Source organism: Mandrillus leucophaeus, unplaced genomic scaffold (genome assembly GCF_000951045.1).
Source record: "Mandrillus leucophaeus isolate KB7577 unplaced genomic scaffold, Mleu.le_1.0 Scaffold554, whole genome shotgun sequence".
Taxonomy (NCBI): Eukaryota; Metazoa; Chordata; class Mammalia; order Primates; family Cercopithecidae; genus Mandrillus; species Mandrillus leucophaeus.
In genome coordinates this window covers 975,060-989,594 of record NW_012105964.1, presented here as the reverse complement: position 1 = coordinate 989,594, position 14,535 = coordinate 975,060, and the positions used below count along the sequence as shown (strand labels likewise).

Genomic DNA, 14,535 nt, shown 5'->3' with positions numbered 1-14,535 from the left:
AAAAAAAAAAAAAAAGTAAGAGTAAGTAGGGACTTACTGAGATCTTGAGATAAGGTACTCGTCTTCTTTTCTTTCTTTTTTTTTAAAATACTTTGTTTTTAGAGTGGTTTTACATTCACAGCAAAATTAAGAAGGTACAGAAATATCTTAAATACCTCCAACCGCTACACATGCATAGCTTCTCCCATTATCAGTATCCCACACCAGTGTTACATTTGATATAACTGATGAACCTACATCAACACATCATTATTCCCAAAGTCTTTAGTTTACATTAGGGTTCATTCTTGATTTTTGTACATTCTATTGTTTTGGACAAATGTATAATGACATGTATCTACCATTTTAGTATTATGCATAGTATTTTGACTGCCTAATCCTTTACCTATTCATCCCCCAACTCCTGGCAACCACTCAAATTTTTTTTATCATCTTTATAGTTTTGCCTTTTTCAGAATGTCATATAGTTGGAATCATACAGTATGTAGCCTTTTCAGATTGGCTTCTTTCACTTAGTAATGTGCATTTAAAGTTCTTCCATGTCTTTTCAGTCTGGGTAGCTAATTTCTTTTTAGCACTGAATAATATTCCTTTGTATGGATGTATCACAGTTCATTCACTCACTTACTCATTCCGTAAGTGACAGTTTACTTACTCATCTACTAACGTCTTGGTGACTTCCAAGTTTCGGTAATTATGAATAAAGCTGCTGTGAACATCCATGTACAGGTTTTTGTGTGGACATAAATGTTCGGCTTTTTCAGTAAATTCTAAGGAGAATGATTACTAAATCGTTTTTTAAGAGTATGTTTAGTTTTGTAAGAAATTGCCAAAACTGTGTTCCAAAGTAGGTGTACATTTTGCATTTTATAGTAAAAGCCTCTTTTTTCCTTTCAGTGTTCTTTGAAAAGTGATTATGAATTTGACTTGGCAAAAAGATTTTTCCATCTAGTAGTCTTAGAATAGCCTGTACCCTGATTGAGTTGAATGTTGGATATTGGCTGGCCTCTTTTTTTTTGGTCCCAGGGTGTCATATATTTATATAATTTACTGATTTTCTTTGTCAGAGTACTCAATGTTAATCATATAGCACAACTTATAATTATATTAAATGGTTGTTAGTATATTGAGAGGCATTGTAACTTCTCCTAAGGAAGAATCTCACAAGATATATTTTTAGGGCCTACTTAGAGTGAAATATGTCTGAAAAATGCTCCTTTAATTTAAGAGATAATGGCTTAGTGTTTCCCCATTATGTCAGTTTCCTGATATAATTATAAGGCCAAATTGTTCTGTCATTCGATAGGATATCTTACAGCCAAAGCCAGGCCTGCTGATGATAAATGCGTAACAATTTTTGCCTTTATTATCATCTGAACTTTTGTAGTAAGATAATGGGATATGCCGATCTTGGTTATTTGGGCAGAATTTGTCCTTCCATAAAATAAGGATATAGATGATGCTGTCTAGCTAATGTATTGTTTGTAAAGGGCTGCCACTTAGTGACTAGGTTGGGTAATTTTAGGACCTAAGTGTGTACCTTTGCCCCCCATGACATTCTGAAATTTGAGCAATTTCAGTGTCTTATATACCATCTTTTCCCATTAACTGGACTCTCCTGACAGAGTCTTTCTAATTGCTTCCTCGCTTTAGAAGAAAAATATCTCTACCGCTCCCTTTTATATCTCTTACTGATTTACACCCCCCAGCATAAAAAAACAGAATATCGGTAGAGCTTTTGAAACTTTCTTTGTATGTCTCCATTCACATTCTTCTCTTCCTATCAGTGGCGACCAACTTTCCTGAATTTTATTATTCATTCCGTTTCTTTTTTTTTACAGTTTTATACGTATGTTTGTATTCCTAAATAATATATTTGTTTTGTCTCTTGACCTATATATAAGTGAAGTCATACTACGTGTATTATTTTCAACTCTGGTTTTGAGATTCGTTCATGTTAGTACATTTTACTGTAAATTATTCATTTTCACTATTGAATTTGTTTGAATATAGCATGTTACTTTTACATTCCAGTGTTCATACTGTTAGCTTTCTAGTTTTTTTCTATTTAGACAATATTGCCATGAATATTTTTGTACTTGTTTTCTGGTGTTATACATACACAAAATTTTCTCCAGGGTAACTGGCAGTAGGAATGCTGGGTCATAATGTACATTTTCAGCTTCACTAGGTAAATGATAATTTTTTCCCTCAATTTATGTTCCCACAACAATATATAAAAACATCTTCTGCTCTATATCCCTGCCAACCCTTGACATGATTAGATTTCTTTTTGTATTTTCTTATCTGCAAAGGTATTAAATGGGGGTCACATTGTAGTCTCAAAGTTGATTTTCCTTGTTATTGTAAGATTCATATGTTTATTTGCCATTTGTGTCTGCTTTACTATAGATACTTGTTCATTTTTATATTAAATTGTCTTTGTTATTGTGTTGTGGGAGCCTTTATATATTCTGGATACTAAACTTTTCCCAACTATATATTGTTGCAGATACCTTCTGGATGATTGTGACTTATCTCTTCACTCTTTATGGTTTCACTTGGCTTTTTATATACTCTCACAAGATTTTGTCAAATTATTTTTATTGGGCAGAATTTCCTTCCCTTTCTCCCTTCTCATTCTAAAACTTAGAAAACTTTGATATATAAGAAAGATAAGAGGAGCTGATCTGATTGGATGGTGGACCTGGAGTACTATATGGGATTCCTTGAGGCAGTTAGAACCTCGGGGTTTATCAGGAATCCATACTGGCCATATACTTTGCTAGGGCCCTTGGGCTGTAAAGAGACCTGTAGACAGGGAGGAGAGAACATAGTCTGTTTTGATAATCACTCTAGTTCGAATGGACTGGAGTAGAAAATGAGGGGGAAGGTGAAACGAAAAATTAGACAAGGGTCAGGTAAGGAAGTCTTGTGTTTAATATAAGGAGCTTGGATTTTATCCTGTAGACCAGGCGTCAGTAAACTATGGCCTATAGACCAAATCTGGCCTACCCCCTGTTTTTGCATGACCTGCAAGCAAAGAATGATTTTTTTACGTTGTTAAATGATTGGGAAATTGAAAAAAATTATATTTTGTGATGTGTGAAAATAAAATTCAAGTCTGTGTCCATAAATAAGGTTTTATTGGAACAGTCACACCCATTTCTTTATAAGTATTGTCTATGGATGCTTTTGAGCTACAGTGGCAAGAACTGAATAGTTGGTACAGACACAGTAGGGCCTGCAGAGGCTAATATTTTTCTCTGGCCCTTTACAGAAAGTTTACCAACCCTTGCTGTAGATGCTAGAGCGCTGATGAAGAATTTAATCATAGACTAACAGAATCATCTTTATACTGTAGTAGCTAACATTGGTAGGTCTCTAGAACACTGCTGGAAGATGGGCAAGACTAGAGTCAAGGGAACTGATTAGACCGTAGCAATGTTTCTTAAACTGCATGTTAGTTAATGTGCTACAGTAAAGAGTTTTGTTTCTGAGTCTTTAGTTTGACAAATACTGTGTTAAACAAGTGCTAGCAGGTGTCCTTTCCTGCTGGAGCGAACGCAAACCTTTATTGTGGGACAGTGTATTGTGAATACCTAAAAGGAGAATGTAGAGGGCACCGTTTGGTAATGGTTTTGAAGAATATGCTACTCTGAGTTACAAGAATGAACATTTATTTAAGTCTGTCTTATTTTCTGTCAGGGGCTGGGTCAACCTGCATTACACATGATTAAGGCAGATATCTTCTGATACCTGTTGTGGAACAGATACACTAAGATGAGTGGGAGTGTTTATATCACTGCAGATTTAATGTTTGCAAAAATCTTGTGTATATTTATCTGAGGTGGGAAGTTTGGGACGTGTAAATGATAAATAAGAAAAGAAGATTGATTAACAGAGGAGGTGCTGAATTGAAGAGACCATTTGAAATCAGTCTATAAGCCTATGGGACTTGAACAGATGAGCTTAACTGAAAGGCCAGATTTTCCTGCTTCTCGCATCTTTACAGCACAGCCTTCGGCAGGCTTTCAGACTGTTCCTTTGGAGCCAAAGATTTAAATAGCTTGGAGAAATTTATTGTCTAATTCTTGTTCTGGTACAAGGTTCTTGTTGTTTGCTGTAGCTTTTTCCAAACTCAGAATACCTTTTAAAATGCTTTTAAATCAAACTCAGATGTAAGTAATTAAGATATCTATTTTTAAGCAGATGAATTCATTAAAGTACACTAAGTGGAAAATCTGCCAGTGTTTAACAAAACTTAACCGCAGGTCAAATTTTGAATCCAATTTTGTTTTATAACAATGCCTGTTAATAACTGTATAGTTATATATAACAGTAGCAAATGATCTACATTTATTAAACTCCTTTTATTTTGGGGATACAGATATATCAGGTGTTCTGAAAAGAAATAATATAAATTATTAAATCAATATAACAAAATGGGTATTTTTCTTTTGTTTCTATTAACATTAATTTTTTTCTTTGAACAGATGATGAATAAGGTATTTGGAGGTACTGTGCACAAAAAAAGTGTTAGAGAAGATGGAGTTTTCAACATTAGTGTGGATAATACATGTTCATTATTCAGGTATTACATTTTTAGATGAATAAGAACAGTAGTAATTAAAGTTGATACTGTTATTTTTCACAATTGGAGATTCTATAATTCATAAACAAAATTAAGGGTATAGTAGTGACCACAAGTGTAATTGTCACGTTTGCCTTCCAGCTGAGTGTCAAGACAACATGGGATGGTGGTGATGTTAATAGGGAGTAAGGAAGGTATTTAAGAAATTTGAAAACACCTGTGCAGTTGTGGAACCCTATTTGGAATCATATATAGTGATACTAACATTTGTATTTTCACTTTTCACTCTTTGATCTGTTTTTAAAGATTATTATTTTTCTTTTTCTTTTTTTTTTTGTTTTGTTTTTGAGACGGAGTCTTGCTCTGCCACCCGGGCTGGAGTGCAGTGCCACCATCTCAGCTCACTGCAACCTGCGCCTCCTGGGTTCAAGCGATTCTTCTGCCTCAGCCTCCCGAGTAGCTGGGACTACAGGTGTGAGCCACCACACCCGGCTAATTTTTGTATTTTTAGTGGAGACAGGGTGTCATCATATTGGCCAGGCTGGTCTCAAACTCCTAGACCTCGTGATCCGTCCACCTCGGCCTCCCAGAGTGCTGGGATTACAGGCATGAGCCACCGTGCCCTGCCGAAGATTACTATTTTTCAAAGGAAGATTAATAAAAAAGCCAAGGTTGCTCAGAATAATTTTTTAAACTGAAGTTATTGCCAAAATGAGTTTGAAAGCCAGTGCTTGTTCAGCTTCATAATGGAGAGGTGTTGACACATACACTCATCCTTATTTCATGTGACTAATCTTGAGAACCATTTCAGGAATCTTGTTTGTGATATACCAGAAGAAGCTTTAAACATAAAGATTTGGTTAAGATTTGACATTTTTCTGTCTTTCTAGTTCTAAAATTCTGAGACTCTATCACAACCTATACTATTCCTAAACAATGATGACAACAACAAACCCCAAAATATCTTTTTGGCATTAATGTACTTTATCTTCTTGCTTTATTTTTAATTTACATTTTTATTCCTTAATGTTTATTATTTATTTTGTAATTTAATTTAATTTTTTTTTTTGAGATGGAGTCTCGCTCTGTCGCATGCCCAGGCTGGAGTGCAGTGGCATGATCTCGGCTCACTGAAACCTCCACCTCCCAGGTTCGAGTGATTCTCCCACCTCAGTCTCCTGAGTAGCTGGGATTATAGGCGAATTTTTTTGTATTTTTAGTAGGGACTGAGTTTCACCATATTGGCCAGGCTGGTCTTGAACTCCTGACCTCAGGTGATTTGCCCCGGGCTCCGAAAGTGCTGGGATTACAGGCATGAGCCACCACACCTGGCCATGCCTTAATATTATTTAATATTGAGTTCTTACATTATTTTCCATAACGTAAACAGTATATTTTTTTGGTTGATTTGTTTGAATCAGGGTCCAGAGAAAGTCTACATATTACATTTGATTAATGTTACTTAAATCTCTTAAGTAACACTTTCTTAACTAAGTATCATTAATTTGTTTGGCACTAGAGGTCCACATTGGTACTGGGTTGTAATTGTTTCTAGGACTTCCAGATAACAGAGTTGGGCAGTACCTAGTCTTTTAGAATTAGAAAACAGAATCATTAGTGTATACTTATTTCCAGTTAAAATGAAAGATTATAGGGTTTTTACCTAACTCTTTTGATTTTGTATCTCCTTACTCTTAAGCTGAAAATGTTGATTGCTAATTATATTATTTGTTTTAACCTACCATATGCCTGTATCTATACTGTACTTACAGTTACAGGATAATAGTTTTAGTACTGAGTCCTATTACTACTTACATAAGACTACCGAATGAAGTGTTAAGATCTTTGAAATACCTCTGTTCTTAACATAAATCTCAACAGATATATAATGTTGAAATTATTGTTCTATACTCTCTTAAAATTATTCCTGGGTGTCTGGTTATACTACCAACTACATATATTTATTTGTTCTAGTTTCCTTCCAGTTTTTATGGATTGCCTTTTTTAAGATTTATCGTTTTTTATTGGCTTTATTTGTAATGGACATAATATTTGAATGCTAGCAGTATTCCATTGTCACTTTTTTCTGTTTTTCTAATCATGTATGGCAAGCTTGTGTTTCTAAAACAAAAGAACCCAGGAATCATGTTTTTAATTAAGATATTTGTGTGTTTTATTTTTTGTATGTTTAGGGGCCTTCAGAAGGAAGAAGTTGTTTTGCTTACACATGGAGATAGTGTAGACAAAGTAGCTGATGGATTCAAGGTTGTGGCACGTTCTGGAAACATAGTAGCAGGTGAAAATTCTAAAAGTTTTGCAGAGTTCATTTTAAAAACTTTATCTGAAGAGTAAGCATATGCTTCTGTATGAGGTACTCTTTGATTTTTCCTTTTTCTTCTGATTTTTCTTCTCTTTTTTAAAAGATAATAATGAATGTAGGATTAACTGTTATGAAGGGAATTTAATAATAGGAGGATTATCCAGAAGTCTCTCACTTACTGGTTTGCTGGTTTGCTTTGAAATACTTTGAAAAATGTTCATCCTAATATAAGCTTCTCAAACATAAAACACTATACTTTTATGACTCAGGAAAAATTTGAGAACTTGCTCTCTTCCTACTATACTATATTCAGAGTTACTTGTCTTTTATTCCTTTCTTAGGTATACATAGCCCATAGCACCCAAATAAGTACTCAAGAGATTTCCCTGAACCAGGGTTGGCAAACTGTGACTTGTGGGTCAAATCTCGTCTTTTGCCTTTTTTTAATGTCCAGGAGCTAAGAATGTTTTTACACTGTTAAAGGGTTATAATAAAATACAGGGACTGTATATGTTGCACAGAGCCTAAACTATTTACTCTCTAGTCCTTTGCAGAAAGTTTGCTGACCCATACTCTTAAACCATTTTGTTCTCTACTTTTTTGAGGAAGGGAAATTGACTTTCTGGCTGTTTGGGGTTTTGACTTGCTTACCTGAATAATGTAAATGGTCACTAATAGTCCTGGAAGTCAGTGAAAGAAAAAGGTGGGTTTATCAATAAAGTTCTCTTTGAGATGCCACAGCTAAATAATAAGTTGAAAAAAAGATTTGTCATGGATATGCTGAATTTAGTAAACTGCCTGCAGTTACTTAACCGACATTAGCATAGGAATGCTCAAGAATGGTTTTACTTCATAAAAAAAAGATCAACAGTGGTAGATAGGCTTGTGTATTTTTATTCATCCAACAAACATTTGAGTACTTATTATGTGTCGTGCACAGTTCTAGGTGTCAAGGATTTAGCAATGAATAAAACAGGCCAGGTGTGGTGACTCTCACTTGAGAGTCTGTGACTCAGCACTTTGAGAGACTGTGGAAGGTGGATAGCTTGAGGCTAGGAGTTCGAAACCAGCCTGGGCAGCATAGTGAGACTCCATCTCTACATAAAAATAATTTTAAAAAAATTAACCAGGTGTAGTGATGCACATTTGCAGTCCTAGCTACTCAGGAGGCTGAGGTAGAAGAATCATTTGATCCTAAGAGATCACGGCTGTGTTGAGCTGTGGTTGCACCCCTACACTCCATCCTGGGCAACAGAGCAAGACCCTCTCTCTTAAAAAGAAAACAAAACCTAAAACCAATATAGCAAAAATTCTTGTTTAACACTGGAAAAAAAGGAAAGTAAACAATAAAGAAATACAGAATATGTCAGAGTCAGATAGTGTTTACATTGAAAAACTAAGGGGGAAGAGGGTATTCTGGAATATGTGTGATTAGGGTTGTTGCAATTTTATAGGCTATTCAGGGAAGGCATTCCTATAAGATGACACTGGACACGAAGAAAATAAGTGCTAACCTTTTTGGATATTTGGGGAAAGAGGAAACAGCAGTAGAGATCCTGGGTGGGTACCATATTTGAGGAGCAGCAAGGAATCCACGTGGTTGGAGCAGAGTAAGCATGACGGGGAGAGTGAAAGAAGGTGAAGTTAGAGAAGTAGTTGGATGCCAGAACACAGGACCTTTTGGCCACTCCTATACTTTGGCTTTACTCATAGTGAGGTGGGGTTTTAAATGAAGGAGAGATGTGATCTAATTTCAGGATTAAGCTGTGATGAGGAGAAAAGATACAGGGTGAAAGAGAAGCAAGAAGACGAGCTAGGAATTTATTGTAGTAACCAGGAGAGAGACAGTGTTGTCAGGATCAAGATAGTAGTGATAGATGCAGGAGGAGGATAAAAGGGGTGGGTACCTGGAGAATCTCCCACCAGCCTGCCTACTGGGAGAACAGGGTGGAGCCACAGGAAGTTCTTACCCTTTGCAGGAGGGAGGAGCCTGGCCTTTCCTGTTCCTGTGTGGTGACCTGGGATTCAATCTGTGAGATGGGGGCCTGTTAACAGGAAGCCTTCCACTTTGCTGAGAGATTTTTCCTTTTTTCTCAATAAATTCCATTACTTCTTACCTTTCAAAGTGTCTGCGTGCCTAACTTTTCCTGGTTATGGGAAAAGAACCCGGTTTTTTTTATAACAGTAGAAGAGGAAGTTGTTAGGACCAGGTTGACAGAGGTGGAAGTTGTCAGGACTAGGGTAATAGAGGTAGACGTTGTTAGGAGTGATTGGATTCCACTGTTTTGAAGGGAGAGACGCAAGATTTGCTGTTAGATTGAATATGGAGTGAGGAAGAAAAAGTAGAATCAAGTTTTAACTCCCAAGTTTTTTGGCCTGAGGAACCAAAAGGAAAATGTTTCTAATTACCTGATTGGAAAGACCTCAGGAGTTTGAGTTTGCAATATTAAATTCAAGGTGCTGTATTAAACATCAAAACAAAGGTGCTGAGTAGGCAGTTGTATATGTGAGCCTGGACTTTAGAGGAGAAAACTGGACTGGAGGTATAAATTTGGGAGTCTACCGGCATACAGACAGAATTTTAAGGTGATGAGAGTGTGAGATCTCTCAATGTTTAGAAAAGAGATTTAAGGGCTGAGGACTGAGTAACTTCCATGTATAGAGATGGGCAAGATGGAGAGGAACCAGCAAAGGAGATTCAGAAGGAATAGACAGTAAAATAAGTAAACCAAGAGAGTGGTATCCTGAGAGCCAAATAAGGTGTGAAGTACTGTGGTATAGTAGAATGAGTATGAGTTAGGGAGCCTGTCAGGCCTGATTTAGTTACTTAATTACCTGAGAGTTCATACAAGTTTCTCGATATCTCAGAGCCATAAAATAGGGGTAACACATGCACATGTAAAATACCTAGCCTAACATCTATTGCCCCGTAGGTAATATTTGCTGGAAACACATTAGTCAAGTAGGTGAATATATATTTGTGGTTAATAGTAAGTAGTCAAGAAAGAAACAGTATATTTTGACAAGTCTGATATATGAGATTCTTTTAATATGAGAATTTGGTAGCTGTACAATGCATTTGAAAGCCATGTGCAACATGAGAACCAAAACTGCATTATCAATGCACTAGATAGACAAGGCAACTGAAGTAACTTGGGTGGAAAGGTGAGAATACTGTTAAATAATCTCTGTGTGGGACTTAATGTACCGTCCTCTAGCCCATTAATTGCTGTGTCAAGAAAGACCTTTATAAAGAAAGGTTACAGCAATGTAGTTTTTGTCTTTGTTATGTATTTATTTTTCCTATAGCTAAAAATCCAGTAAGACATATCAGTTTTAACATTTATAGAGGAAGAAGGCTGTGTGCAGTGGCCCACACCCATAATCCCAGCACTTTGGGAGGCCAAGGAAGGAGGATTCCTTGAGCCCAGGAGTTCAGCAAGGCAACAGGATAAAACCCCATCTCTTCAAAATATTTAGAAATTAGCTGAGTGTGGTGGCACGCACCTGTCATTCCAGCTACTTAGGAGGCTGAGGTGAAAGGATCACTTGAGCCCAGGAGATCGAGACTATAGTGAGCTATGATTACGCCACTGCACTCCAGCCTGGGTGACAGAGCAGTAAATACCCTGCCTAAAAAATAAAATAGGCCAGGCTCGGTGGCTCACGCCTGTAATCCCAGCCCTTTGGGTGGCCGAGACGGATCACAAGGTCAGGAGATCAAGACCAGCCTGGCCAATATGGTGAAACCCCGTCTCTACTAAAAATATTTTAAAAATTAGCTGAGCGTGGTGGCAGGCACCTGTAGTCCCAGCTACTCGGGAGACTGAGGCAGAAGAATCGCTTGGATGTGGGAGGCAGAGGTGGCAGTGAGCCGAGATCGCACCACTGCACTACAGCCTGGGCGACAGAGTGAGACTCCGTCTCAAAACAAAACAAAACAAAACAAAAGAAAAAAACAAATAAAATAAAATAAAATTGGCTGGGAGCAGTGGCTCATGCCTGTAATCCTAGCATTTGGGAGGCTGAGGCAGGTGGATCACTTGAGGCCAGGAGTTCGAGGCCACCTGGCCAACATATTGAAACCCCATCTGTACTAGAAATACAAAAAATTAGCTGGGTGTGGTGGCACACGTCTGTAATGCCAGCTGCTTGGGAGCCTGCGGCATGAGAATTGTTTGAACTCAGGAGGCGGAGGTTGCAGTGAGCCGAGATCATGCCATTGCACTCCAGCCTGGGTGACATAGTGAGACTCTATCTCCAAAAAAAAAAAAAAAAAAAAAAATTTAAACCATAGAGGCAGAGATTGTGAGAAATTAATTGTGGTTATTGCTTGAGTCTTTTCAGCATGAAAAAATTTGAATTTGTGACTATTTTCTCTATAAAGGTATAGCAAATGAATCTAAAAAATTATATGGAGCACAGTTCCACCCTGAAGTTGGCCTTACAGAAAATGGAAAAGTAATACTGAAGAATTTCCTTTATGATATAGCTGGGTGCAGTGGAACCTTCACGGTGCAGAACAGAGAACTTGAGTGCATTCGAGAGATCAAAGAGAGAGTAGGCACGTCAAAAGTTTTGGTAAGCAATTTATTATCTAGAAGTCTACAAATTTATATCAATAATGGTGGAATCCAGGAGCTAGAGTCCTCAACACAGCCCTTAAATGTTCTGTAATTTTAGAGTGTTTTTCCAGTCACCATACATATCTTTGATATAAATAGCGCTTTTAGGTAACGATTTAAGCTGATAGTGTTTGTTTTCTTTTTTGCTTGTTTTGCTTAGTTTGATTTTTCATTTTACCCCGTAGGTTTTACTCAGTGGTGGAGTAGACTCAACAGTTTGTACAGCTTTGCTAAATCGTGCTTTGAACCAAGATCAAGTCATTGCTGTACACATTGATAATGGCTTTATGAGAAAACGAGAAAGCCAGTCTGTTGAAGAGGCCCTCAAAAAGCTTGGAATTCAGGTCAAAGGTATTGAAGAACCCCAGAAAAGTTAACTTACTTGTTAGGACTTGTGTAATCAAATCTAGTCTTATGGTTTAAGTGAGCACAATTACAGTTTTCTCAGTATGCCAAGATTGGAAATGCTTTTCATTTTTACAATTACCTCTGGTGTAAGAGAGGTCTCAGTATAAATTTTTAAACTACTGATTCTGCTAATTTTATACATAGATTGATAAGTTAACATTTTCCAGCTACTGTTCAGTTCTCTTCTAGTCATTCGCTATTAAAATTATCTTTTCCTGGCCAGGCGCGGTGGCTCACGCCTGTAATCCCAGCACTTAGGGAGATCAAGGTGGGTGGCTCACGTGAGGTCAGGAGTTTGAGACCAGCCTGGCCAACATGATGAAACCCCATCTGTACTAAAAATACAAGGAATTAGCCAGGCTTGGTGGTGGGCGCCTGTGATCCCAGCTGCTCGAGAGACTGAGGCAGGAGAATCTCTTGAACCTGGAGGTGGAGGTTGCAGTGAGCAGAGATCATGCTGCTGCACTCCAGCCTGGGCAACAAGAGCGAAATTCCATCTCAAAAAAAAGAAAAAGAAATGATCTTTTCCCACTCTATTTCATGATATTTATATAGCACGAGGCTACCCAAACCCTCCTCAGGTGTGGATATACAGATTATTTTGCAAACAGGAAAGCTTATTGTGGGAGAGGTGAAGATTCTATAGTTACTTTTTTTTTTTTTAAAGGGCCACTAATAAATTTCTTTGTCCTTAATAACATTTACTTTTGTAGATACCTTTTATACTTTTTAAAAACAAGGTGCAATTGATAGTTATAATGAAATGAGGTCAGTAGTTTAATGATACAAGTTATTGTACATATTATTGAATTAATTGGAATTGATACCAAAAGTGTGAATAAAATGAAGACTTGTAGGTAAGCATGATGTGAACATGAATCTATTTCTTTGAAACTTCTCTAAAATAACAGTAAAAGCATAAAACAGTGTAATACCATGAGGACGAGGGATAGAGGAGATGATAGCAGACAGATGCTTTCAATAAAATGTTGGGAAGTAGAAAGCAGATGGGTAGAGGTGGATTTTCTCTGTTTAAGCTAGGGAGGTCTCTCCCAGCATCCTGGGAAGGTCCCCAATGGTATCTTCACATGGTCATATGTTTTTGTGAAATTTGCAAGTAAGATATTTTGATAATTTGTAGTTGTTTATTTTCTTTCAACTCTAACTTGTTCTCTGTTAGATGGTGCTGGAATGGCCGTGGGCATTTTGAGATCAGGCTAAGACAAAGATGAGCTGGGGATGTGCTTAGTATGGGTTTAGAGGTATATATGTGATTTGCAATTATTTCTGTGTATAGTTAAGTACTTGGTAGCCATCCCAGTATAACTTAAGATTTTTAATATCTTATTTGTTCTGTTTCTTGAAGGAGGCCTTCAAATTGTAAAACTTGAATCTGTCCCTGGTAACTGACATAGCAGAATGAAGGAATTCACAACCTTGGGGTGGGGTGGGAAGGAAGCCAACAAAAAGCAAGCTGATTTGTGCTGTAGACTTCTGAGGAGGCTCAGGAATTTGAATCACTGGGTTCTTTTTGGGTCATTGGTCTCTGGGTTAGCCTAAAATGGATTAAATATCTGAGAAGCAGATCCTTTTCCTTAGCACAGGAGCAAACTGCACTCTCCTTCCCCATCAGAACACTGTGGATATATTCTCTAGAAAGGCTAAACAAGAGAGGTTCTGGACTTGAGCCTACTAATACCAGGCATAGTTGAGGGTGGAGGTAAGACTCTACATTAAGAACAGGATGAAGTAAAAGTCTCTATCCTGAATGGCAACTCCCTTTTGCTACCACTTCTTCTGTTCAACTGCCAGAATGCCAATAGGCAGGAGAGTAGATATGTCTTCTCTGGATAGTTGACCAGGTTTAGGAAAGACCTACAAATTCACTGGGTTTTGCACAATGAAATAGCAAGCTGCCTTGTCATCTTACAGTGAAGGCCTCCAGTAGCTAAGTTTTATTAGCAAATAGAGATCTTAGTCAGTTTTTAGTTTCCTGTCATTAAATAAAAAGCCAAGGATTGTTAAACGTGTGTTCATAAATATCAATTTTACAAGACACTAGTGTGTGATTCCAAACGACTTTGATTCTGTTTAGGAACCAGTGCTTTTGATTCCTTTGGGGCTATGCTTCTTGCTGTGGCGTTTGCTTGTTGCTCTGATGAAGCACTGAACAGAGGGAAAATAATCAGCATAATTTTATTTTTTTTTTTGTGGAGTCTTGTTCTGTTGCCCGTGCCAGAATGCAGTGGCACGACTTCGGCTCACTGCAACCTCTGCCTCCGAGGTTTAACCAATTCTCTTGCCTCAGCCTCCGAGTAGCTGGGATTACAGACATGTGCTACTACACCCAGCTAATTTTTGTGTTTTTAATAGAGATGTGGTTTTGCCATTTTGGCCAGGCTGGTCTCACATTCCTGACCTCAAGTGATCCACCCAACTTGACCTCCCAAAGTGTTGGTATTACAGGCGTGAGCCACCGTGCCAGTCCTAATCAGCATAATTTGTGATGTCATGGCCCTAGATCTAAACGCCAGGAGATTCTCACAGAAACAACATTTAATGAGTGCCTGTATCTGAATTCTTTTACT

The 14,535-nt window shown here is 37.6% G+C and overlaps 1 protein-coding gene across 1 annotated transcript in view; it reads left to right on the top strand.

Annotated features, from left to right (window-relative positions):
• Positions 1–14,535, top strand: part of GMPS (guanine monphosphate synthase) — a 54,501-nt gene that overhangs the window by 17,128 nt on the left and 22,838 nt on the right. Inside the window, exons 4-8 of the mRNA XM_011998069.1 lie at positions 4,497–4,594; positions 6,787–6,890; positions 11,302–11,495; positions 11,725–11,911; positions 12,529–12,578. Coding sequence (XP_011853459.1) covers positions 4,497–4,594; positions 6,787–6,890; positions 11,302–11,495; positions 11,725–11,911; positions 12,529–12,578 — 633 coding nt within the window. The remainder of the gene's footprint in view (positions 1–4,496; positions 4,595–6,786; positions 6,891–11,301; positions 11,496–11,724; positions 11,912–12,528; positions 12,579–14,535) is intronic.